This window comes from Thermobia domestica, chromosome 5 (assembly GCF_964235325.1).
Source record: "Thermobia domestica chromosome 5, izTheDome1.hap1.1, whole genome shotgun sequence".
In the NCBI taxonomy this organism is placed as follows: Eukaryota; Metazoa; Arthropoda; class Insecta; order Zygentoma; family Lepismatidae; genus Thermobia; species Thermobia domestica.
The window spans coordinates 146,301,642-146,329,398 of record NC_137458.1 but is presented as its reverse complement, the minus strand read 5'-3'; the positions used below and the strand labels follow the sequence as shown (position 1 = coordinate 146,329,398).

Below are 27,757 nucleotides of genomic sequence, written 5' to 3'. Positions count from 1 at the left end.
AAATTTAGGATTTGTGACCGTATTTTTAGTACTTATGCCACTTAAGACTTATGAGTATTACGCGTTTATTTAGCAATCAAAATGTATCCATATTTTGTTCATTTATTCATATAGGCTATACATAAAGGGGAAAAGAAAGCAAATAAACAAGTTCAAGGTTTAAGCGTTCGCTATACATGTATGAAATATTGAAGCAGCATTTCCCGCCTAGTTTGTTGATTTCTAAAAAGTACAAGTCAATCCTTATCTCTTATGTAGTGAAAGAGCAGAGTCATAACTAATTGAAGTTATCTCGGAGCAGAAGCAATTGACAAGGCATCTGTCTAGCATTGATTTGAGTATATTTTGTTCTTGAAAACATCAGTCGAGGAAATTCTCGTCATTATTCGAGGAATTTCTCCATGGATTCAACACCGTGCAGCCAATTTTGGACAACAATATTATAAGAAGAATAAATTATTCAATGTAGTTATATAACCCAATATTAATAGTAGTTATACTACACCCCGAGAACGAAAGTTGTTACACATCTCATCATGCTCGTTGAGTTGAGTTGATTTTGAGCTTAACGCCCCCTTCAGCAGCGAGGCTATATGAGGCGGGACCTACTGATTAACGTGGAATCCGAACCACGTGAGCTCCCGCCGGAAATCGAACCCAGAACTCCCACGCCAAAAGCGCGTACGCTAACCGTTAAACCCACGAAGGAGCTCTCTCATCATGTTCGTTTGCTGTGGGCACGTGGTTCAGTGGTAGAGCACTTACCTTTGGCGCGTGAGAGACTCTGGTTCGATCCCCGGGCAAATAACTTCGTGGTGGTTCGACATTGTGTCCGTAGGCTTTCTCGAGGACTCCCGTTTCCTCTCACATTCACGTTCCATAAATTCATCCATCATCCACAAATTCACTTTACTAAATCATCCATCTCCCCTTAGGCTAACGGGCATGATCGTGGGACGTTGAATTGAAAGATTTCATTTTCTCTTTTGATAATAACTTCAAACGATTGGGCAAAGTTTCAGTTTCGTCTGATGTAGAGAGAGCACGTTCGAGTATTGACGAGAGATTATGATCAGTGGTGATATCAAAAGATTTTCTCCATAGAAGATTTCCAAGACACGAAAGGGGAACAAAGTACTGCAAAATTACTTTAATCATCATTAGCACGCTCGGGGATGTGGTGTACGGGGGTGGATTTCGTAACTTCGGAGAAAATACCTTCCCCGGGTTACCCTTTGAAATAACCACAAGTGAAAATCAGGGCTGTCCCGTCCATTTGTGGGACAAAATAAATTCTGGGGCCGATTATGTAAGTAAGAATTTCATAGTGAGCATTATTTTGCGCCTGCTGTTGACGTTTTCATGGTATTAATAGTTAGTAGCGTAAGAAGAATTTTGCCAAGATATGACTCATATGACCTGAAAGGATGAAATTGAGTGCTCAAACCCTCCTGGCGAAATTCTGCGTACGCCATTGACCATTACTATAAGGAAAAAGTTAAAATTGGCACAAAATAATGCTGACAAGGGAACATTCCGATTTGGTAAATTCAATTGCTGAAAATGATTGCTAGCACTGGATTCAGCACCAAAAGAAATAGAAAACGAGGGTTTTTAGTGGCAGGCCGTATACAGGGTGGGAGATAAGTGAGGGCAAATCGCGAAGATAGAACGTAGAAAACGTTTAGAAATGCCATGTTAATTTTGAAACGAGTAGAGGGATTTAGGTCAAATGTTGGATATTAGGAATGCATGTAGAGCTCCACTGAATAGGCGTAATGTCAATCATAGGGGACATCTGAAAAGCCACCATGTTAGAACTTGGAATTACCGCAAGAAGAATATACGGAAAGGGGTCATGTGACATATGGCTCTTGACACACACCGTCTATTGAAATCAATAGTGGCCAATATGGTTTGAGACCTCTCTTTAATTGTAACTGTTATGGACCTTAAGAATGATTGTATGCTTGATACAAAAATGCAGACAACAGAGGGCACATTTGTAAAACGATAAAGATGGACTATCGTTATCACACTGTCGCCGGTATTGAAATTGGAGCAGTAGACGACAGGTGCCATGAATGCGCCAGGTGCTGCTTGCAAATATCAAGTTTTGTAGAAAGCATATCTAATCATAACTTGGAGTGGGTGAGTGATTGCAAGTTAATGATGTTGTCCCGTTGTCATATTTTGAAGTCAGATGACAGAAAAACAGTGTCTGTTATATATTTTACGAAATTCTTATACGGGCGCAAGAACAACACATGCAACGGTTGTATGAGTGACATGCATCCATCAGGTATACATAAGGTTATATATAAGGAGTCGGATAAGTTCAACATTATCAGGTTTCTGCACAAGCTCTTCATCTTTATTGGTTCTCCATGAATCAACAGGGAGTAGCAGCTTTATCTGCTCTATGGAAGGCCATAAAACATCAGTCATAAACTCTTCCAGATTGTACTTGGTCATATTTGCACTTTTACCAGCATGTGAACGAATATTGGGTGGATCGGGACGTTTGTTGCCTGGGAAGTAGTCTCATTCATGTTTGTGATTGTACTTCATTCACGTCATCTTTACGACAGTATTGCTACGTTGCCATAGAGTGGAACACCTCCTGTTTCAGAGGTCTCAAACTGTATTGGCTACTATTGATTTCAATAGATGGTGTGCGTGAAGAGCCACATATCACATAACCCCTTTCTCGTATATTCTTCTTGCGTTAATTCCAACATGGCGACTTTTCAGTTGTCCCCCATGATTGATATCACGCTTATTCAGTGGAGCTTTACATGCATTCCTCATATGCAGCATTTGACCTCAACAGGCCCGCAACCGGAGGGGACTAGGAGGCCCTGCCCCCCTAAACTTTCCGGGCCCCTCCAGACTTCAACACAAAATGCTATTATTAATACAAAAAAACACAATTTAGTTATTTGTAAGATAATTTTTAATGACTTCGCCCCCATAACATATTCATGTCCCCCCAAACCTCTGTGGCTGCTTGCGGACCTGGACCTCAATCCCTCTACTTGTTTCAAAATTAACATGGCATTTCTAGACGTTCTCTACGTTCTGTCTACGCACTCTGTCATCACTTATCCTCCACCCTACGTACGGTCTGCCACTAAAAGCCGTCTATTTCTCTGTATCTTTTGGTGCTGAATCCAGTGCTAGCAATCATTTTCAGCAATTGAATTCACAAAATCAGAATGTTCTCTTGTATGAAATTCTTATTTACGTAATCGGCCTTGCATTGCATTATGTTTCTTAACACATAAAATATTTATTTTGCTCAAGGAGGAGTTAAAACTCCCAGAACCTTTCCTTGCGTACGTCACTAGTGATGGTGATAGTAGAAGGGCACTTCGCTTCATTAATATCATATATTCGTAAAAATGTCGTACAAAGTGCTGATTCTTCATCTCTAAACCGTTTGAATCTGAAGAATGAACTGAAAGTTTTAGTAAAGGCAAAGGGTCTAACTTTTTCCTTCTATCGTGCGGGAGCTCCATCATGACTATGCGGTTAGCGTCTTCGGCGTGATAGATCTGATCTGGGTTCAATTCCGATGGTCCGGTTCTCACGTTAAAGTGTAGGTTCATGTGTCGTATTACCTCGGTGCTGAAAGGGACGCAAAACCCAATCCAACCAACCCCATAGCCCGATGCCTTAGACGACACTCCATTTTGTCCCACTCACCGAACACCGGTAGAAATTTTCTAAGGGATTTATGTAGAAATTTAATATCCCCAGAAAATATATATACCTTGATTGTAGTCATTGATAAAGAAAAACAGCTTATGTGATATGCAAATATACAATATACTTTTCTTCGTCGAAGAATGTATACTACAATTCCAGCCTCTCATTTTATAAAGATTTATGTTAACACAATTCAAAATTTACATTCGAATTTCCCCTTCTCCTAGTTTTACGTATTGGGAAGTGATGCTCAAAATTAACATTTAATACTTTACTTCCTCTTATAAATGGAGAATAGAGAGAACATGTTATACTTATATTTTTGTAATAATTATTATTATTAAATCGAAACATGAAATTTATGTATTTGATCTGTTACCACTCCTTTTTACCTGAAAGGAAGAATGCATTTAGCTATATATTTTGTTAATCTTTTCAGTTTCCATCAGAGTAATGTCAGTAAAATATCACGTGCTGTTTGTTTAAAATAAAGCTAATGTTATCAAACTTATAAAAAGGAAGAGTGAAAGAAGAAACAAGTAAACAGTGTGACGTAGAATCCAATAATCCGCCTTATACGTATGTTTTTTCCACGGAAATCGTTGTTCTTTTGTTTTATTTACTTCTGCTAGCAACTGTTTGTAAATTGTGATTCGCGAAGCGAGCCTTATCAATTAGCAGTCTGATGTCTACAATTTATGTAAACAAGTCTGAGTGTGCAAATACAATGTGCCTACTGCTACTTTAATTACGAACATTTGCTCAGAAAACATGTAAGTTCAGTTTTATTTTAGTTGATACTGTAAGCTATAGCTGTATTTTAATTATAAATGATACAAGTCGTGAAACATGTATGAGTTCAGATTAATGAGAAACGAATGTCTTGTTTGTACGTATTACCTAATTTATACTGGAGGTATAAAGCACGATAAAATGTGAAAAACAATTAATCTTTTTAAAATATAAAGTAGGTAAAGAATTGTAAAATTAATTCATAAAAGTCTCGAATGTGGTATTTCTCCACTTGCGAATGTAAGTTGTGTCCGTAAGAGTTATGAATCAAAAACATTGCTAAGTTAGGCTTAACTTTACAATGCCCGCTCCATCTGGTATACTCACTCAGAAACGAGAAATTACACTCTATTAATTTTATGAAAATGGATCAAAACTTACCTAACCTTAAGCTAACCCATCCCTATCCCTATCTTACTCTACTCTACCGTGCCCTACTCTGTTACACACTTGAGATAAAAGGCCCTACTTATCGATGCACAGCTGGAGCGTGTATTGTAAAGTTTACTTTTAAGTTACTTAGGATATGTTATTTAATGGGGTCTACAGTATATCTCTTGCAAGAATGTAGAAGCCATGCTATCCGGTGCACAAATTCCGTTGACCTCCGCCAGCTTATAAAACGCACGTTAGTTTAGCTTAGATACGTGGAGGTTCTGTTCGGTTTGCCATGATATAAGAGCTGAAATGAAATGAAATCTTTCAGTTTAACGCCCTTTTAGGGTAAGAAAGACGGATGATTAAGGCAAATGAGTGATGATGAAAGAATTGGTGGAATGAGGACGTGAGAGAAAACGAGAGTACCCCGAGAAAACCCACAGACACGATGTTGTCCACCTGAAAATTGCTTGGCCGGGGATCCAGGGACTCTATATACCAGAGATAAGCACTGAACCTCCGATCCACCTTGCCCTCTGCTATAATAATCGTTGTGAAACTTGACGGAATTTAAGGGTTCACTCAAGCAAATAGAAGGTCCGTTTGCTCGAGTAATTTAAAGGTCCGTCTGCTCGAGTAATATCCTAACGAACCTACCCTATCCTGAAAATGTAAGAAATCTGTCAAAATTTGGTAGAACCGTCTGCTCCAGTAATGCCGTATGTAACACGTTTTTCAGTTCTGTACCGCGTCCAACTTTTACATCACTCAATAAATTCTGTATTTACAAAGTTTTGATTTCCAGATATTGAATATTATTATGCTTGTTACTCTGGTCATTAATCACAGTTTAATCATATGTGTTTTCTTTTGAAACAAGGGAAAAAATAAAGTGCTAGTGTAGCTAAATGTATATAAAAAAGTGTGAATGCCACTCATTCTAGCTTTGGAACTTCTTGTATAAAATAACAGGCAAATTAACTTTCGGCAACATATATTAACGATAATGTGTCTGATGAAGGCAAAGTTAATTTGCCGAAACTGTAACGCTATTATTTATTAGTTAATATATGCTTTGGTCAGAATTTGTCTGTTATTTTAAAAAAAGTGTGATTTTACATATAGACGAATAGATATTCAAATGATGTTATATACCTGAATCATGCCTGTAGGTTTATTCCCCTTCAGTTTTTAATTGTGGGTTAGTATGTGTGCATAAATCTAAAGTGAAATTAAGTTAGTTCCATTCTCCTATAATGATCTGGCTTATAGTTCCCCCTCCTTCTGGCTTCGGGCCTGCTCTGAATCCAAGTATTTATTATAAGCCTGTGAATAACTGACAAATGTGACCAGACCAGATAATAACTCATATTGAAAGTAGCATTTCAGGAAGACCAATACTAGTTGTCTAATCCAGCTTGACGTGCGCGTTTGTGCTTGAGCACTATTTCTTATACCGTACATCCAGAAACCGTATTTATACGCAAATCGAGAAAGAATTGCAATTCTTCAACAATTATCTCCGGTGGCCCCTTTGAATTTTGTCTATGCCGGGTGAGATATTTTCATGTCGCCCAGGGTAAATCTTGTAGGAGTCAATAAGAAGGAAATTAGTAAAAGAATTACGCCAAAAGTACACCTGCACGCCGTAAAAATAGATCAAGAAAGTCTGAATTTTAGGCAAAGAATTCTGGCCCTCCAGATCCGAACCTAACCTAAAGTAACGTACGCCGTAAAAATAGCGCAAGAAAGTACGATTTTTAAGCAAAGAATTCTGACCCCCCCCCAGTTCCAAAAATATACCGCGGTGGGGTACGTCCGTAGGGAGCAGGCGCGTCAGCGGCTGTGGGTATGCGCATAAACGAGATTTTTTTTATAATGGCTCGTAAGTCACAGTATCAGCTCCGGACCTGTCGGTGGATTTGGGGGAGATATTAAACAAACACAAAATGTTTGATCTAAGAATAGCTTTTTAACAAACACAAAAAGTTATGAACGTAGTTTATATATAGGGTCATTCGCCGAAAACGAATTCGCATCATGTTTCCCATGTTGCTGACTTACGACATTTTATACAATAGACAGTGTTACTATTGGGCCTATATATTAAACACTAACCTGAGTCATGTTAGTTTTTAATCGATTTTTAGCCGATATTTCCAGTACTCCTACGGGACGGGGTTAAGGCCTAAGAATATTCTCTATGCTGTTCTATGTATGTTATAATAAACAGTGTATAAAAATATGTGCAGACTCTTAATATTATAATAGTGTACTAGCCTAATCCTAAATACCATCATTATAATATTAAGTGCTTGTATATAATTCCATATCATTGTTTGTTATAATATAAACATGTAAAGAACAACATAGGGAATATTCTTCAGTCTTAGCTCTGAAGAAGAGTACCCGGAGACGTACTGGAAATATCGGCTAAAAATTTATTAAAAAGGAACATTATTCAAATTAGTTCTTGGTATGTATAGGTATTATAATATGTTTCATACGCCCAGTTACCAAGCATTACTATCTCGTTCACCATAACTTCTCTACAGCCACGTGAAGTTTGTGCATAAGTGGGCTTGCCACCACATTATTTCAATTCTAGAGGCGTCCTTAAGTTTAGAAATATTTTTCAAGAATTTAACTCTTTGGTTACATTTGGTTTGGTTATGTTACCTTTCCTTATATTTACAAGGGTGAGCTTAAGTTTTGCAGTATTCTGGTACATAAGATACCTGTATTTATTATAGTAGGCTATATTTGGTGGAATATTTGAAGCAGCGAACAAAGAGTTTGTGTCGTCATGTAATGAAGAGACTATCACTGCACTTGCATTGTAGCTCTGTGTTGTGAGTTTTTGACCACAATTTGAAAAGTCTTAATTATGCCTTAAAATAAGATTAGAAAGTACTGTCGCTATTTTGTTTTCACTTCGTCTTGGAGGCACACGAATCCTTCTACAATTCCTTCAACCGTGTATCGATAGAAAAGAGAAAATTGTAATTTATTCGAGACATCAGCTGTCTCATGAGTTAATATGGCAAAAAGTCATATTTTTGTAGTTACTGTTCAATTTTCTTATTAAGCGCGCTGACAACAGATTCAGTTTAAATAATTTTGAATACAGTTTGATACATCTTGGAATACTGTGATTTTTTTTATATACATATATATATATATATATATATATATATATATATATATATATATATATATATATATATATATATATATATATATATATAAAGAGGAGGGTCATACTTTGCAATGTAGTCCAACAGCTCTGAATAATTACCGTGTTTGTTGGACATTTTCAACTCATCGTCTCTTCTAAACTGAAATGTCAGTTTTGCAAGTAAACAAACGGTGTTTATAATCCTTTCAAAATGTCTTGATTCTGTTTTATCTTATCATTATGCAGATTAACGCTTTGTTGTCTTGTCGTCTTTGGTCACTGAGCTCAGTTTCAATATGCGCAGTTCCAAAAGTCACGAATGCAATGAAAGAACGAATATGTGCAATGTCTTGATCCTGTGTTGCTTTTGTCAAATTATTTAGCTTTCTCTATCCTGTAATTGTCCAAGTGGAGTTTCTGTCACATCTAAACAGCAAAAATTGAAGCAAAATAGTCGAATAGAAGTTATACTCAACCCTTTTAATAAGCAGAGTAGAAAAAAAAAATCATGATTTTTAAAAAAATCATTTTTGATGATTTTTTTTATTTAAATCAAATCTTTCTCCTCGTATAATACAAGTCGCGAACTGAAGAAAAAGCATTACGAATTAGTATTAAGTGCCAATTATGCCATTTAAGTGAAAGTATTGGGGTTGAATTTTGAATTAATCCCCAATCGTTAACCTATATCAATCCCAAACAATGTTTCTTAACAATTTTATTTTATTTTATTTTATTTTATTTTATTTTTTTTTTTTTTGGTAAATTATAGACTTTCAGCCAAGCATCATCCCTATTTATCCTAGGATCATTGTTCATACCTCCTTCTCTTCAGAATAGAACAGCCTTTAAAACGGTAACATTTACATTTTCCCTATCATGTCCCTGAAGCGGAAAATTTTGAGAGAAGTCGGGATTATTTCTGATTTTTTTTTTTTTTTTTTTTTAAATTTTGATCCCTTCTGGACTCGCCTATGTTAACGCACAGATCTCAAAAGCAACTGGGAAATACTAAGGTTGTACTAAATGTATGTAGAGAATTTCAAGCTTCTATTTTGAATAGTAAGGGCGGGAAAAATATTTAACAATGAGCTACGAACATCCCCACAATTGTACATTATTCTCTTCAAAATAAAACAAGAGTTTCAAACGGTACCATTCAAATGTCTCCATCTTGTAGGCTATCTGGGACTGGAAAATCACGAAAAAAGGGATTTTCTGTTAAGATTTTTTTTTTTTTTACCCCTCTGTACCGCCTCTGTTTAAAGACAAAGATCCGAAACAAATCTGAAAAAATATTAAGGGGTACAGTGAATGAGTGTAAACAATTTCAAACTTATAGATGCACAAGTAAGCTCGCGAAAAATAATATCCCCAAATATCCCAGATTCCCGTATAAAACAGGATCTCAGGTAACAGTTTCCTGAGACATCCCTATTTATCCTAAGATCATGGTTCATACATCATTCTCTTCAGAATAGAACAGCCTTTCAGATGGTACCATTCATTTGTCTCCATCTTAGGCGGCAAAATCGCAAAGAAAGCAATTGGTTAAACATATCTCTTTTTTTTTTTTTTCTTTCTTCATTTTTGCCCTTCTGGACCCCCTGTTTCCACGCAGAGATCTGAAAAATACTAAGGGTGCACTGAACGAGTGTGCAGAATTTCAGTCTTCTGAATATAAAATGTAGGCCCGCCAAAAAATATTAAAAATAGGCACAACAAAAAATATTTTTTTAAATTTATGACGTCATCACATCCTGTCTCGACGCAGAGAGGCGTGAGAGCATATCTAACGTGCTCTACAATGCCTTCACTCCTGAAAAAACGAAATAAAAAGCTTTATTGGTACTTTTTTAATCGAATAATGAAGATTTTATCCTATCACCTAAAAATAGGTGATATAATTTAAAAGGTTAAGCGTTAAGGAAAAATTACAGCAACGCTTATGAAAGTGACATTTTTTTTCCACAAAAGTTACTGATATTTGGCAGGGGCATATTTTTAAGGAAATTGTAACTAGTTTGCGGCATGAAATACATAAATTTTGCCTAAAGTTATAACATCTAAAAAAAATTCGGAGAGGGGATAGGACACTTCTAAATACGCCCTATTATCTGGGAACAAATATATAGACGCGCACACAAAATAATCTTCGTCTTAAATGTCGATGGTGATTTCCCCGTTGGAATAGTTAACGATTTACAATATAAACCCTATGTTACGAAGAGAAGAAACCAGGATTGCCCTGTTACCCGGATTTTCCTTAATCATCCTCTGCATGACACTTGTTTTCATACTATGCTGTACATACTGTACATTTGAGTCTCATTGTATTCTGATTATCATCTTCCATAAGTGAAATAATAGAACAGAAATTGGACTTTAGTTATTTTCACTTTAAATTACTTTGGAATTTGATTTAAATCAACGATTTTTATTTAAAAAATAAAGTGATTTAAATCAGACTGGTTTAAATCAATCCACCCTGTGTAATATTCTTTTATTGCTGGATTATATTTGACAATATTCTTTTAGAAATTATTATTTTTCTTTTTTTTCGAATATTCTTAAGGAAAACGGTATTTGTAATCAATCGGCTACAATATCATCAAACATGTTCGGATACTGCACTTGCAGGATACACGAAAAACACACAGAGAAAACAGAAGACCAAAACACACATGAGAAGACAGGCACAGTCCATTCAGGCAACGAGGAACTTGATTACAGGTATAGAGTAAGTGGTTGCAGATTTGTCCGCGCTTCATACTCAGAGCTTCTCTCATTGGCCGTGGGTTGACATGGCAATGATACATACGATCTCGGTAGAAAGCAACGTGACGTATGTGTCGCTACGAACTTTAGTTTATCGATAGATACGTTGTCACAGTGGAGCACCGCCTGCTGAATTCTCTCCATAGAGAGGAGGGGATTGATTTCAATGGGAGCTGCAGTGAAGAGATGACAATCTTACCGATCGTGTGATGCAAAGGAGATTTCAAACTATTTCAGGATTAATTATTAAATTAGTACATGCTAATTTAATTATTCAAGAAAATTTAAGCATAGATTTATAATCGTGATTCTCGTAGGAATAAAAATAAGAAATGCAAATGATTTAATTTCTTTTAATCAAGCAGTGCTTGGTTTGTTTGGGTTAACTGAACATCTCTGATACTTACATGTATGAAAGATGAACGTGCTAATTATGTAGCTACTCTGTGGCTCTATGATTGGTGATTAGAAGTTCAAGTGATGCTTGAAATGTAAGATGAGTAGGGTAAATACTCTTTCTAGAATTGTTAGTCTTCACCTAAGCGCCTCCCTAATGTCAGATAGGAAGAACGCATAGTAAGTAGTGGGCATCGGAGAAATATAGGGTGAACTAACAGTCACTGCCTTGTAGTTAGTAGTCGTGATGTTTTTGTATACATTAAATTGTAATTTACTAAGCGGCGACGTGTTCCTGTAATTTTCAGAGAATTGATGAAGGGCTCAAGATTTCAAAAAGTGGTCGTTTGTTCAATGAATAATTCTATAGGGTTTCTACATTGAAGAAATAAAGTCTTGGAGGTAGTAGAAAAATGTCTTGGAAAGAGATGAAGCTTTATATGCATATTGATAAGTTAAAGTTACCTGCGTTTTTCGTTGTAATAAGTGGTTTCCTTACCATATTTTCGCAACAGTATCCCACAGTTTTTCTTCTTTTAATTTCATAATCCTGTTGGAGTTGAGACAACACAATATATGACGAATTATTTTCATAAAACGCAATAGGTGTAGTATCACTACTGGTGATGAATAATTATCATATATTCGAAATATTTAGTACATACTAATTTTTTGGTAGCTAGGCACAGATTAGTAAATTAGAATAGAACGTAAACAAATATTCTTTAAGTTTTATTGAAAATCGTGTTCTTGGATGTTTATTGGTTCCCCTTCTTCCACAGATCACAGTCATTAGTAGCTGATTCAAAGGTAGAAATTAAAAGCGGCTTAGATAGAATCAGTAGAATCAATCTACTGTTTGTTTATCAAATTCTAGAGTTCCTTTTCAGTTGAAGTGGAATCCGAACCACCGTAATGATTTCAAATTTTAGTGCTTTCCCACTGGAAATCGAACCCGAGACCACGTGTACCAAAGGCGTACGTACTGGCCACTAAACCAACGGAGAGGGCTAGAACTAATCTAAATGAAATCATATTTCGCGGCGGAAACATCTCTCGCTCTCTAATTGCCCTCTCGTTGATATAAATAACTCGATAAACTTTTTTGTGTTTTTTCTGTTAACGACGCCTTTTGATTGTATTTATTTATTTATTTTTGAGTTACCCCGCCTTTTGATTGTATTTATTTATTTATTTTTGAGTTACCCACCGAGGTTAAGACAGACGGTGATGATCATAGTGAATCGAATCATGGAACGAAGTAGGAGAAAACGGGAAAATTCCGAGAAAACTCACGCATACAGTGTTTGTCTATTACAAAACGCCTGGGATCTAATCAGGGACCCAATGCACCAGAGGTCAGCGCTCCTCTACTGAGGCATCGCGCACGCTTTTAATGTTTTATTTCGTCATAATTATTTTTTTATTTTCTTTGGAAGCACAGTATTCGATCTTTGTATCTGTTTTGAAAGATATTTTTTTCTTCATGACTGAAGGTCTGTTTGTTATCTCCACACACACACACACATATATATATATATATATATATATATATATATATATATATATATATATATATATATATATATATAAACAAACTTCAGAAGGCTCTGAATTCTTAAGAAATGTGATCGAGCGACAGGCAATTTTAATTGTAAACATGGCATTATTACTTCTGAAATAATAATTATAGTTACTGAGATCTGTATATTCGATAATAGTTACGCAAGTGAGATGAATAATCGATGTATGCTCTATACTCTAATTGCTGAGATGCAATAAAATACATTATAAATAAATCAAATATAAACATTCTTACCTTGTATCGTGAAGTACTTATACTTTAATTAACAGTTTCAGTGTACTCTGACACTTCTGTCTATGATTTCTAAAAATTACTAAAATGCAAGGTTCCTGCCTTTCTATGGAACCTTTCGGAGAGGAAAGTAAGCAACTTCACTTCTCAAAACTAACGGATTCGACTTGGAAAATATAATGTCCAATTTATCACTGATTTTAATTTGTTATATGCGCTGTGAGTAAAATTGGTCTGGATTTTTAGATGACTTTAATTCAGTTTTCTGCCGGTTTCAGCATCTAAATACAAAAATCCGTAAAGTGAATAAAGTTGACATGATATTTATATTTACATATTTAGTAGTTAATGCAGTAATTGCATTTGTTTGAAAGTCTTTCACCGAGGCTTTTCGTTTTAAACTCTAAACAAATGACATTTAATTTTTGCGTTTTACACAGCGTTTGGCTTCCGATATATTGGACTTTTGGAGTCTACATATAACTAGTGTCACTTTGAAGACTGGTGCATTCATTCACTAAATTACATTAAGCCATTTAGGTTGTACGTTAATGCATATGAGGAGCTACCCAAAATTTCCGAGAACTTCCTATAAAAATCAGAAAGCTTAGCTTAAATTCTAATTCCCAGCGTCACCGTAGGCTTGTATGCAACGATTCCAATCATCGCAACGTTTTCATTTTTGGAAGCATTGCCTGGAAGTCCACTGGTTGTAGCGTGTTGTGATCCAGCTTGGATTCCTTGGATGGAGTTAAAAAGCCATCCTTTCAGCTTAAATTTCATTTTAGGGAGAAGCAGGAAGTGCTAGAAGCTAGGTCGGCGGATGGAATAAAATTATCATGTTTTTTGACCTGAAGTCGATGAGCCCGTTGATAGTCGTTCAAAAGACGATGAACAAACTTTATTGCAATTTGTCACATGTTCAGATCGTGCGCTGGAATGCGTTGACATATCCCGTGTGGAAGTCCACTCTGTTACGAACAATACGAATTCCCTTCTGTCTTCAAGGGCTATCTCACGCTTCGCGATTATTTTCGGATTTGTGCATAATGACGGTCAACGGGAATGTTTGTCATTCTCTGCAGACTCTTAACTATCTTTGAAACGCTTAAACCACTCAGATGTTTGTGAAACACTTAAAACACTCAGATGTTTGTGCTTGGTTTAAAAATTGCTCACCTTTAGCATTCAGTGGATTTCAGCTGCATTATTCTTCAGCTTGCAATAAAACTTAAAGCAGATCTTTAACTCCTTGACATCACCCGTATCGCAATTCACGGATACAGTAGAATTCGGTGTAACAAAACCAGTATAAACTAAGAAACACATATATTCATAGACGACCCACAATTATTTAATAGTCGTTATAAATGGTTCTGGTAACCCTGTGCTGTGTATGGGTCTCCCTTTCAGGTTGTTTTTTTTTTTTTTTTTTTTTTTTTTTTTTTTTTTTTTTTTTTTTAATAAGATAGCGGTTATATGTTTCATATACATCCATAACGCTAGCGTAAAATTATGAATATTGAATGAGGAGTTCTAAATGACAATAATAATAAAGTAGCTAATATCTTCAATTTTCAAACTACTCTTTAAACTTTTTTTTTTTTTTTAAATTTTTTAAATATGCTCAAAGTATGTGGTTTTCTGACAGTAACTTTACATTTACTAATCTTCTTGTTCATAATAACAGTCAAACGATTAACTACTTCTAAATATTTCGGATAACAGTCAGTTATCGTTCATCATTAGAACGAGGTTTGTTCAGTTATAAGGAAGCTATAAGTAACGTTATTTTAATGCTTAACTTCATTAATCAGGCAAATATTAATAGTGCATTTGATTCTTCAATGTAGTAAGCGCAATTATTTTGAAGTTACGAGGACGGTTCGACAAGTAACTTGGTTCGTACGTATATGTAGTCATAAAGTTTGCTTTTCTACAAGTACATTATCTGTGGCATCAAGTCATTCATTGTTGATAGTTGCTTAAGAGAAGTGTTTCGAGCAACGGTGAAAATTGATAAAATTGGAACTCCATTCAATTCCTTGAGTGGTATGATTCAATTCTTTTCTTTCTGGAAGGAAAAACAGAAAAGGAAATTTATGAAAAGATTTTACCTTTATTGGATAACTCATGTCCTTCCGATGAAACTGTTCGAGCTACGGCAAATTACTTTAAGCGTGACAGAACAAGCATGAAAGATGCAGAACGTCCTGGAGCCTCGGAGTTAGCTGTGATACCTGAAATCGTAGATAAAGTCGATGATTTTGTTTTAGCCGACAGACGAGTAAGTTAGAAGAACCCACAAGCATTTTAGCTGAGAAGGTTCACTTCATTTTGCATAATGAATTGCACATGAAGAAACTTTGCAGAAAATGGGTGTCGCGTTTACTTACTCCAGAGCAGAGGAAAAGCTGTGTCGCTTAGCAAAGATTGGCCGAGCTGCGATTTGAACTGCTTCCGTATACTGCCTGTTAACCAGATCTAACTCCCTCGGACTACTATCTATTCCTGAAACTCAAAACATTCCTAGCAGGACGAAAATTTGAGCCAGATGAAGGAGTCATACAGGAAGTAAAAGAGTATTTTGAAAGCCTCGAAGGAACTAATTTCTGCGAAGGAATTGCGAAACTGGAGAAACATTAGGGTAATTGTGTTGAACTTCGAGGGGACTATGTCGAAAAATAAAGTACGTTAAAAGAACTCAAATGGTTTTCTTTAATATCAAACCAAGTTACTTATCAAACCACTCTCATATGTTGTCTTGTGTGCAAATTTTCAGAAATAGGATATTCACCGATGTTAACTCAATCATAAATCCCCGTTGCTGTTTGAAAGTTACATATAGCTGATTTTGTTTTCAGCTATTGATTATCATTACCTTTAGAACTTAAGGAACATTTATTTACATCAACATCAAAGTAAATTTGATGTAAATTTAAATAAATGTTCCTTACGTTTTATAAGTAGTTAGTATTCTAACACTTAGTGGTACAGCATTCCGGGCTTGTATTTGATACTTCTGAGACCATAACTTAATCGTGACCTCGTTTTTTTTTTTTAAAGAATAAAATTCCTTGTCTTTTGCACTAGTGTACTGAAAATATAGTTGCATCGTACTTGAACATCCTGTTCATTAGGCAGTTTATCTTATAAAGTTAAAATTGATCTAATTTTATTTTATTTATTTTTTACGTGTATATAATGTATATACGAATATATTTCATTTGTACAGTTGTACTTGAATTATAATTTTGATAAAAGTGTGTACTCCATTTGGTATAAGAGGACACCACAATTTACAATAAGTTATTTGAGCCTGTTTTACTTATCCTAAAAATTTAGATATAAGCATACATGTACACCGGCATCACTGATACATATACTTCACTTGTTTTGTATTCATGTCATTATATATGAGCACCTTGGGCGAACATAATGGGTGTTACATTTTCCAACTTTCGAGTAAACTGGAAAAGAAGGTAGATCATTTTATGCAATTCAATGCAACACACGTACCAAACAAGCTTCCCCTGCCATCCGTAGGTACACTCATGTCCAAAATTACTGTCGCATGTCTATAAATATGTTGTAGGAATATAATTTGATAACGAATTAGCCCGGTATTTCTTAGAATGTTAGTGTATGTATAATCGGCAAAGACATGTATGTGACAAATTTCATGTCAAAAGAGCAGTAAATAAGAACAATATAACGAAAATAAAACTTTCTTGCCCATTTAGCAACATTTTGTTTTGCTGACTCTAATTTTCGTATTTATATTTCTTTTGCTATGAAATTTACCACAAATATACATTTCCCGATTATACACATAGTATCAGTATTAAAAATATCCTGCAAAATCATTATCAAATTATATTCTTACAAGAAGACAGTTATAGATATGCGACAATCATTTTGGACATGAGTGTACATTTCCGAAATTAAACTATCTACATACTGATCTATGGTTCGATCCCATCCCATTCCACCTCCTAATAACTCAGTTTCTCCAGAAGTGGCGTTTATTATTATGTTCGCTCGAGCTATATATATATACACACGAAGGGGTTATAAAAAAAAAGTTATTCATGCTGTTTTATTTAGTATCCATTGATATTTCACAAACTTAAAGACTAAGGATGGGAGATTGTTTACACTTATGTGTGGAATATAATCTCAGGTAGGTGTCCACCTTTATAGGCCTCACAGATACGGGCCTTTTGTAGCACATAATTCATGACAGGGCTCAACACTTCTGATAAACGCGTGATTATTGTCTTTGGGGGTGTTTAGAGAACAAAGTGTGTGTGAACAAACCACAAATAATACAGCAGCTCAAGGACAATATTCGGACAGAAATATGGGCACTCAGACCAGAAGTGTTGACCCCTGTCATGAATCATGTTCTACACAGAACCCCGTATCTTGTGAGGCTTATAATTGCGGACACCTACCTGAGATTATATTCCACACATAAGTATAAACGATCTTCCATCCTTGGTCTTTAAGTATGTGAAATATCAATGGAAACTAAATAAAACAGTATGAATAACTTTTTTATAACCCCTTCGTGATTTTTCGCCCATCCTGTATAATAATATCAAAACTCTCTCAATTCATAATCTTGTCGTACATGTGCATGTTAACAGTAAAAACGTTTTAAGGGAATTCAAGTAGGATCTCACTAAAAATTAGCTTTTGAAATATGATGACTAAACACTTTTGTCTTTGAGCATAATTCTACGAATATTTTTGTTTTTGGGAAATGGATTCTAAACCAGAAAACGAAGTGTGTAATTGTGATTTAACAAAAGTAAATAATTTTGTACTCTGCTATGGATAAATTACTGATTATGTATGAGAAATGTGCATATGTATTTCCGAGAACAGACAATTAAAATGTATCGATAACACCTTTTGTATGTTTGAAAGTTCAATGAAAGGAATATTCCACGGGAATTCCTCACGTACATCATTAACCTTTAGCACAATTACGAAGAGTTTCTTTTACAATTACTAGGTGAATACGTACACGAGACATAAATCACGGATCAAATCTGTTGATTTGAACGCAATATAACGTAATGAAATAATGATAAACCTTTTTTCGTTATCTTCATTTAGTGATTGATGAGATTTCTTTCTTCCCATTGCAGATTTCGTCATGATGATGATAAACGAAAGATCGTTATGATGATCCAAATGCCTTAATATATAAAAGCCGTCAACAAACAATGTTCACTACATCGGTGTCGGATCAATGTACTAAGTGTGCTACGAAGATATGTGAATGTACCAGGAGAATATTTAGTCTGTTTTCAAGTTTGACAGATGCAAATGCAGCAGCACTACAAATTAAAATTAATAACTATGTAAGTAGCAATATTTTTTCTTTTAATTATTAAATGTAATGCAAATGTAAATGTAGTTTAGCGTTTAGTGTAAATGTACAGAAATGGAACCTTTAGTGTAACATCCAAAAATTCATCCTTTAGTTTGACGTTCAGAAATCTATCTTAATTTAATGTCTAATGGTTATGGCCTGAGGTTGAAGAGACAGACGATAAATGAAGGCGAATGATGGTGTTCACCCCAGAATCAGATGTTCTTGGATTGAATAGGGGACCCTTCGCTAAAAGTTAAGCATTGTATCATTGCTCTACCGTGACCCTATTGCTTTTAAATACAGTGTATATAAATACTTATTTTTTCATAACAAATTGTGCAATTGTTACTTCTGAAGTCGCTGAAATGAATAGTGACAAACCTGAATTTATTTGTTTGTTTAGCTGTCATGCTGTTTCGTTTAATTTAATGTACTTTTTTGTCTTTAAAAACGATCATGGTATTTCCATTCTATATTCTTCATCTCACAGAAAATCACTTAAAAATGTATCTATCTATCTATCTATAGATAGATAGATAGATATTTTTTTTAAAAAATATGTCTTTTTGAGAAAATCAAATTCAAAGATTTGATTTTTTCAAATAATAATAATTCTGTGATGTTAAATACAGGGTTCATAGCGAGTCACTTTTTTAACTAAAAGTTACTTTTTTTTTCAAGTCGGTCACAATTTTTTTTTAATTTTTTTTTTCAATTTCGTCACTAAAAGTTACTTTTTGGGGATTAAATTAATTTATTCATGTGATTTATGTTTTGCATTGATAGTTTTCTAGCATACGTTCTTGGTACTGCTTTTCATTTCATTCTATATGCAACTGTATTTTTAGTTAATATTTGTAATTTATTTTAAAAGTTCATAATAAGGGTATAAACATAATCCACATTATTTGCTTTGATCTTACTTTGTTAAAGGAGAATGACATATATTACCTGTTTACAGTTTATTTTTCATTGTATGCGGAATGCTGGTAGAAGCCATATCTATGTTTATCAATCATGTGGTACCAAGACAAAATTTGTATCAAACTAACCATACAAGACAAAATTTTATTATTAGTTAATGGTAATCTAAATGCTATGTATTAATTACTTTAATTTTGTATTATTGAACATAATGCAAATATAGAAATTTGGCCTTACCCCATCCAGATCAAAGTTGAAATGCAAAACCGTGCGAAGTATGTAATTAATAATGAACTTCTAAACGCAAGTAATCCAATATTTTTTTATTCGCTGACAAACTTAAGTAAAATAATTTTTAATCTTAACATGTTAAAACATTACGTATTTCAGCTATGATCCTGCCGGCCCCATTTCGCTTGAAAAAAAAAAAAATGTAAAACTCAATTTATGCCAAGTTTGACATCAAGGTTAAAGTTACTTTTTGATGAGATTGTGGTCACTTTTTGTTCACTTTTTCATGTGCTTTTGGTCACTTTTCAACTATTTAGAAGAAACCAGACCACTATGAACCCTGTAAATATAATCTGACAGCTTTTCTCATAAGCTTTAAAATGACATCTTACCCAACACCGTATGTCCTTTAGGTCAGCTACAAATGCTGTTCGAAGAAATGTCACGCATTTTTTAAGAACTTGGAGGCATGTAATTTCGAAACCAATACATATCAACCTGAAATATTAGAGTGTCATTTTTCATTGGTACCATTAACTGTACCAAATTTCATCAAAATCTGGCAAAGGATAGAATTTATTTGAAAATTATGTTGATTTGACACAGAATGACTCAATTCACGTCCAGGGGCCGCGGTGTCTCAGTGGTAGAGCGATCACCTCTGGTGTGTGGGATCTCTAGTTAGATCGTAGCTCGAGCCACGTGAGCTTTGAGTTTGAGGTGGACAAATAACATGTGCGTGGGATATCTCGGGGTTCTCCCATTTCCTCCCACTTTCCTTATTCCACCATTTCATTGATTATCACATCACCATCTTTCTTAGCCTCAGTGCATAATCGTGAGACGTTAAACTAAACTTTAAAAAACTCACCGTCGAAAGACAAGAAACAGCAGTGCCATCGCCTTTGGAGAAGTTACTTGCAGTGAACAAGTTTTTTCATTCTTTGGTTTATTGCTCTTCCGATACGTAACAATAGTAAAGTATGTTCTAAACGAATTTCTAAGAAACGAAAAAGATAGCTACACAGTTGAATATGTAGATGGTGTCTAACTTACAGATATATGTATTTCAACATCAATAGAACAGGAATAACGATGCTTCATTGCGGCCGATTTTCAATATAGACTAGTGGCTAAAGTAACAGAGTAATAAATAATACATATCGTATGGGAAAATGAAGGTTTCATAAAAATTAGTCGAAGTTAGGTCGGTGGCCAAGGTAACAGGTTTTCCTCTACAGGCTTGTATTTCTTTCTTTTTCTGATTCGTAGAAGTCATCACATGCACATCAGTAATACGCTTCCTTGGCTGTGTTGGTTTTCCTTCGCAACCTGTTGTTCACGGCTTACATATCCTTTTATTTTCTCCTTTACAATCTTGTTTTCACATTTTCCTTCCTTTTTTCTTCCGTATCCCATGACAACCCTGTTCTCTTCATGATAAGCAGTCACATGCATAGACAATTTGATATGCTCCCACTCCCTTAGCTCCTGTTTCAATTTATCTTATGAATTTATTTATTTGTTTTAGCATATTTATTTATTTCTACCATATTTATTCTTATTTCTTCGTTTTTTAACTTCTCAATATCCAGTTCCCTGGAGGCAAGGTATTGTTAGAGTGCTTACCTCTGGTGTCACATGGTTCTATCCCGGCGAAGTAATTTTGTAATTGACAACATCGTGTCCATGGGTTTTCACGGGGTTACTCCACTTCAATCCACCAATTCTTCCACCATCATTCATTTGCCTTAATTATTCGTCTCCTTTAACAGGGTGTCTATCGGTCACGAAAGTCACGAAAAAGTCACGAAATTTAGTTTTTTGGTCACGATTTTTTTATCTGTTCAAATGTAAGTACAGACTAGAAAATGTTATTCTATACAACATCAGGGGCCGCGGTGGCTCAGTGGTAGAGCGTTCACCTCTGGTGCTTGGGGTCCCGGGTTCAAACCCTCCTCCTGCCAAGTGAACTTTGTGGTGGACAAACACCGTGTGCGTGGGTTATCTCGGAGTTCTCCCGTTTCCTCTCACTTTCTTCATTCCACCATTTCATTCACCGTCTCCTTTAGCCTAACCGGCATAACCGTGGGACGTAAAACTCAAAAATTTCATTTTTTTTCTATAAAACATCAAATTCACCACCAAAATTGTCTATGGTCGGCTTTAGACGCTATCAAATCGCTAGCAAAACACGCTTCTATCGCATGCATGAAAATTCAGCCTAATTCGGACCCAAATTCCTTCTTGAGAATGTTACTAAATTTTGTGGTTCGGGAGAGAAAAGGTCGCGGAAAAGTCACGAAATTTCATTTTGGAATTTTAGTAGACACCCAGTTTAACCTAACAGGCATAATTATGGGACGTTAAACTGAAGATTTCATTTCCTTTCCTTTTCAATATCCTGTTCTCATATTTACTACTTTCTCCTATATATACTTTTCAGTTAAGATATCTACTTCAACTTGCACAAGATGACATCTGAGAAACATCTTCTTCAGGGGAAAACCTTTGCATTCTTTAAACTGTTTTAGATCTTATTCTATAAATATGTAGTTTATTTGAAATCGAATTGAGACTTTGATATTTCAATGACTCTCAGATATATCCTATTCATTTGTGTTGGTTGCACCTTGTTTTCTCTGTCATTAGCGAGCTTTGTCGACAAAAGTTGATAATTCTTCTCTCTTTTCTTTCCTCTAATCAAATTCCTGCAAATCCATCAATTGTCGTAATGCCTTTTAACTCTCTAGCTATCATTTCTACGTTATTATTCTCTCGTTTAAAAGTATCTTTCAGGACATTCCCGTCCGAAAGATCTTAATTGGATGATATTATATTTCTGAAATTATTTTTGCCCTACAAAAGACCATTATATATCTTTTTCTGTTCTCAGCAAAATAGGGAGAATAATATTGTAGTTTTCCGTTATTTTTTACACGACAGTAGCCCAGCCGTTAAAGTCACACTGACCAGATCTCTGACTAATTAATGTTAAATTTGCCCTACCAAACATTGATTTCCGCCAACTAATCTAATGGAAGATCAGCTATCTTTTCCCAAGACACTGTTCGTCTAGCCTCAATTTCGACCAATTCGCCATAGTAGTCCTAGTAGCAGTCTACCGCTCACAGATCAAAATTTTATAGCAATACAGAATCCTTCTCACCTGAATCGTGAAAGTGTTTTCTTAATAGGTAGATACTATAGGAAAGTACAACAATATAAAGCAGTTTAATTTTACATAAATAAATACTATTAATATGATTAGCACTATTCTTTTCGTTTTGAGGTTATCACATATCTGTTTCATAAAATTTATCTGTTTCAGATTCGCGGATAGTGGCAGAAATTTAGTTACAACACTATAGCTACAGTAATGAAATTCAGTAAAAATTTTGTATATATTGTTTAAGGAAATAAATCTGATGCAATATAGATCCATTACTAGCATAGTATGTAGTAACAATAAAAACACATCGCAACGGAATACATAAATTACTGGTACGTTAGCTTCAATATCAGTTCTCAGTGCAATAATATCTACAGCTAAGTACCAGAAATAAAATCTCTATATTTAAAATAATACCTAGGCAATAATATGACATGAATTATCAGATTCGAAATGTGCCGTCTGCTGTAGAACAAATGGGATCAAATAAACCAAACTCGTATAGGTTCTTTAATCTCTTATTTCTTTATTCCACAGAAGGACTCTACATTCTGTTAAATGTCAAACCAGTCTATATCTATAATGACCCATACTTAATCGAAATCAGCTTTTAGAGTATACAAATTACCCCTTCATCTTTTTAATACAATTCCTTCTATTAGTCTCTTTGAAACATTTTACATACTCGAATTTTTCATTAAAAATCTGTTTATCAAGAGTAATTCCAGCTAATTCCTAACACTACAGCATATGCATATTTTTAAAACCACTTAAGCCCACTACATATACTTTACTAGTTAACGTAGTCCCTATACCTATCCTCTCATCACACCAAAACTACTAAACAGCATGGTACGTAAACTTGGGCCAACGAATGAAATAAAATCTCTGAGTGTCCCACTATTATGCCCTTCAGGGTAAGGGAGACGAAAATGATTAATGAAAGTTAATGATCACGAAATAATTGGTGGAATGATAATGTGTGAGAGAACCCACGGATAGGATGTTGTCTACCGCTAGTTTACATGCCCTGGGAGCAAACCTAAGACACCTCTTAAGGGAAATTGGGCGTAAGAATGGTTTGATCAGTATTCTTAGGTGGTACAGTTATTGTGAGAGATGATAATCGACCACTGAAGTTCTCGTTGAATTCTGATAGAAACTTTTGTAACAGTAAGAAGAATTTCAGTAGATGGCGCCATACATGGTTGGCAAAATAAGATCTTACGAAGTGAGAATTCCTCATTGTGTGACTTCCATAAATTTTGTAAATTCCACTCCAGAGGAGTGGAGAAAAGGAGATACTTAACAATTATTATTTGTTTGTCTTGATATATGCTCGAAGTTTGATATATAGAGCCAATTTTCTTCTCAATATTGTTCTTATTCACTTACATGAATTCAACGTAAGAAAAGCAGAGAAATGTGGTGCAGCAAGAGGGATAACTGTAAATGTTGTCCGTGGTAACAGGTGTGAGCAGTTGCTATATAAATTTTTATATCAGACTAGCATATATTACCCGCTTCGCTGGGTTGAAATGAAAATTTAAATGCACAACTCCATATCTCATGTGTTTAATACCCGTGAAATATGCTTGCAGTAAATGTTAACATTATATCGCCTGCCATTTATGTTAACCCGCCGAGTGACACGGTCATGCGGGTTGCATATAAATACGTTTATTTTTATACCTATGATGAACTAAGAAAGGATTTGTACGTTATGGACACTTGAATGGTCAATTATCTCAAGACACTGGTAATTAAAAATTAAAGTGATATGATAAAAACCATCTAGGGTCCAAATCCTAATAACCCCCCAAAAATGAAAGAAATTGGTTCAGCCGTATTAGCGTGATGAGCTAACAAAGGATTTGTGCGTTCTCTTTTATATAATAGATACAGTATGTCACCTACTCAGTACATACATCATATATTGGACTGTATCTTTTCAATACTATCTGAGCGTCATTAGGTTTGGAGATCTCGCATCTATTTACAGGAATTAATCTTCTCATTCATGCATAAATACTTTGCGCATAACCCATATAAGAGCAAGTTATATTCGGTTCGTAAATCGATGTCCATGCTTTCTCATCATATTCTAGAATATTAACTTTCTTAATGAATATATTTCTGAGCAGTTTATTAAATATAAAGTGCAGTAATGTGCATTCTTGTTTATCACACAATATTTCAGCTATTTAAACAGAATGTAAAGAGTATTTGATGTATAAAGTCTGGTCACTGTACTCAATCTAACATAATGATTTTTGACAAGCTATGACATGCATATATAGATCTAGAAATCTAGATATAAAATTTTTTGGCTGCTTTGAGGCTGTTGTTCTCACCGGATTTTATTCGCTTAATGTGAGCTCTAGACACAATAATATGATACTGAGATGTGCAACAAATTTCGTATTCTTTTTTGTTAAAGGGTGGGGGGGGGGGGAAGAGACATGGTGGTTCAATGTTACAGAGCTTACCTCTGGCGCGACGGATTCCTGGTTCAATCCAGGTCTATATGAGATTGTGGTGAACATATCTATGGGTGTGTGGGTTTTCTCGGGGTTCTCCCGTTTCCTCCCACGTTCTTATTCTATTAATTATTTTATAAACATCTGTCTCCCTTTCATCTAACTCAATTTCATTGATCATCTATCTCTTTTATCCTACAGGGTACAACCATGGAACACAAACATTTCATTTTACTTTTATGTCTGTATAATAACGGAAAAACAGTAGTAATTAGAAAGTATGGGAGAGTTGGGAGTTGTGTGGGAAGTGATTTCGTTACTGACCGATTCCATTTCAAATCGTCCAGGCAAATCACAATTGGTCCCTATCATAGTCTCAGGTTTCATTTATTTTTTTTATATGGGATCTACATGCAATATTATTAGAACCATATTTCTTTTTTTTCTGAATTTTTTTTTTCTTCGATATACAGCCTTCCAAAATGGCTGCCCTCCTCTCTCATTGCTCGAAAAACTGAAAAACATGTCAAATTAAAAGTTTTGTTGTAGAGAAACGAGTGTACTTAGTAACATAATCACAATAGCAGGAAGAGTATAAAGTTGTGTTTCGGTGGAGGGCCAAAATTCGTTTATTGGTCCAATAGGAATCGCGCAATTCACTCGCAATGTTGCCAACTTCGGTGAAATTTTTGCTAACTTCAAACATTTTTTTTCTGTCCTCACGAGCAATATCGACCATCTGCTTCTAGCATCGAAATCTACTCCATAAGGTCTCTTGCATATGTAAAGGACTTACGTTTCTGATTATTACATCCCACGTTATAGCATGATGAAAAGCTGAAAATTTCATTAAGACGCCATGTTTGGACGCCATTTTCTCAAAAACCCCACCTTTTAAAAATCTGAATTTTTTACATGTGTTGGAGAAGTACCTAAGTATTTAATATCCGTTAACCGTTCATGCGGCTGCAGCCCCTAACATTCGCAATTAATTATTGAAATTTCGATTTTTGTACTTGAAATGTAAATATTTCCTATGGGCATTTAGATCATATACACAAGGCCAGTTGAAAGGGAGTATGAAAATTTTGAGAGAGAAATCCTGACATCAAATCCAATAGAAAAGTTCCCATAAACATGAGTCGAATTCCGCTTCGTTTTCGAGTTACAGGGTTTCCAACTCGGGACCCAAAATCGGCTGGGGATAAGGAAAAATAAAATATATATTTCGCGTTAAATCAGAAACTATGTGTTAAAGCTTTGATAAAGTTCAGAAAGTTGATTTGTATCAATATGATAACTTTTACGTGCGCTGCAATTCGGTTGGCAGTGTTGCCAACTTGGTAGAACTTTTATTTGTTTCCAAATGACACTACGTGGATTTTATTTGATATTTGGTATTCATTAATGATTGTAAACATCACATGAAGCCCAATTTTCCCTACATCACCACAGTTTTCGAAAACTTACATGTATTTTATTAAAGGGTTTTATCTCGTACGTTATTAATAGTTTGCAACATTAAGTGTGAATTTCACTTGATGTTTGCCGTCATTAGTAAAACCAAAATGTCGAATAAAAACTACGTCTGTGTAAGTTGTAATAATAATAATAATAATAATAAGAAGAAGAAGAAGAAAATTATCTTTTATTATTGCAAAACGTCTCGTAACTCCACGCATCAAGTTCGAATTTGTTCAAGAAGTTCTGCTGCAACCACGAAACAGTTTATTACGTGATTCAGTGTTGTGAACATCGTCCTAGTGTTCTCTGGAACCATGAAAATTGTTTTCACTGGTAACATAATATTATAGTGCACTAGTTACAGTGTTTGTGTGAATAACAATGGAGAAGTCCTATTACAGTAAGGACCGTATTAAATATGTTGATTATTTTAAAAGGCATAAGATAATTGTGTACAGAAAGAATTCTTGACAAAAATTTTATCTTGTGGTGAAATATATGTATTGCGTAAAGCGCGTCTGCCAAAATTAGGAAAGGATGATTATTTGTGTAAAGGGTGATTTGAATATTTACCGTGAACAACGTGAATGTTTGTGAGATATTGGTGACCACGAAAGAAGGTGTAAATATGAAATTATGCACCAGCAAGATAAAGAATTTGTTCCTCTGAATGTAGATTTGGAAACCATTAACCAGAGAGTTAATATGCTAAACATGAATGTGTCGCCATTAAAAACAGCCGTTATCGTTGAAACATAGACTACGATGAAGGATTCATCTCTCAAAATTTTTCATACTGCCTTTCAAATCACCTTGTGTACAGGACACAAATAATCATCCTCCCCTAATAGTAGGTTTGGGCAGCACGCTGTACGCAATCCATATATTTTACCGCAAGATAAAATTTTTGTCTAGAATTCTTTCTGTGCACAATCCTCTTACGGCTTTTAAAATAATCAACACATTTAATACGGTCCTTACTGTAATAAGACTTCCCCATTCTTATTCACACAAACACTTAACTAGTGTACTACAATGTCATGCTACC

At 35.0% G+C, this 27,757-nt stretch overlaps 1 protein-coding gene across 3 annotated transcripts in view; it reads left to right on the top strand.

The window, feature by feature from the left end:
- The window catches only part of LOC145686153 (cGMP-dependent 3',5'-cyclic phosphodiesterase-like), a 233,334-nt gene that overhangs the window by 143,270 nt on the left and 62,307 nt on the right, over positions 1 to 27,757 (top strand). The window contains exons 1-2 of one of the 3 annotated variants that reach the window (XM_081759150.1): positions 4,254 to 4,484; positions 18,209 to 18,424. In XM_081759150.1, coding sequence (XP_081615276.1) covers positions 18,287 to 18,424 — 138 coding nt within the window. In that variant the 5' untranslated portion in view covers positions 4,254 to 4,484; positions 18,209 to 18,286. Of the gene's footprint in view, positions 1 to 4,253; positions 4,485 to 18,208; positions 18,425 to 27,757 lie in introns of those variants that run through there. The other 2 variants (XM_081759148.1, XM_081759149.1) reach the window with 2 other exon arrangements.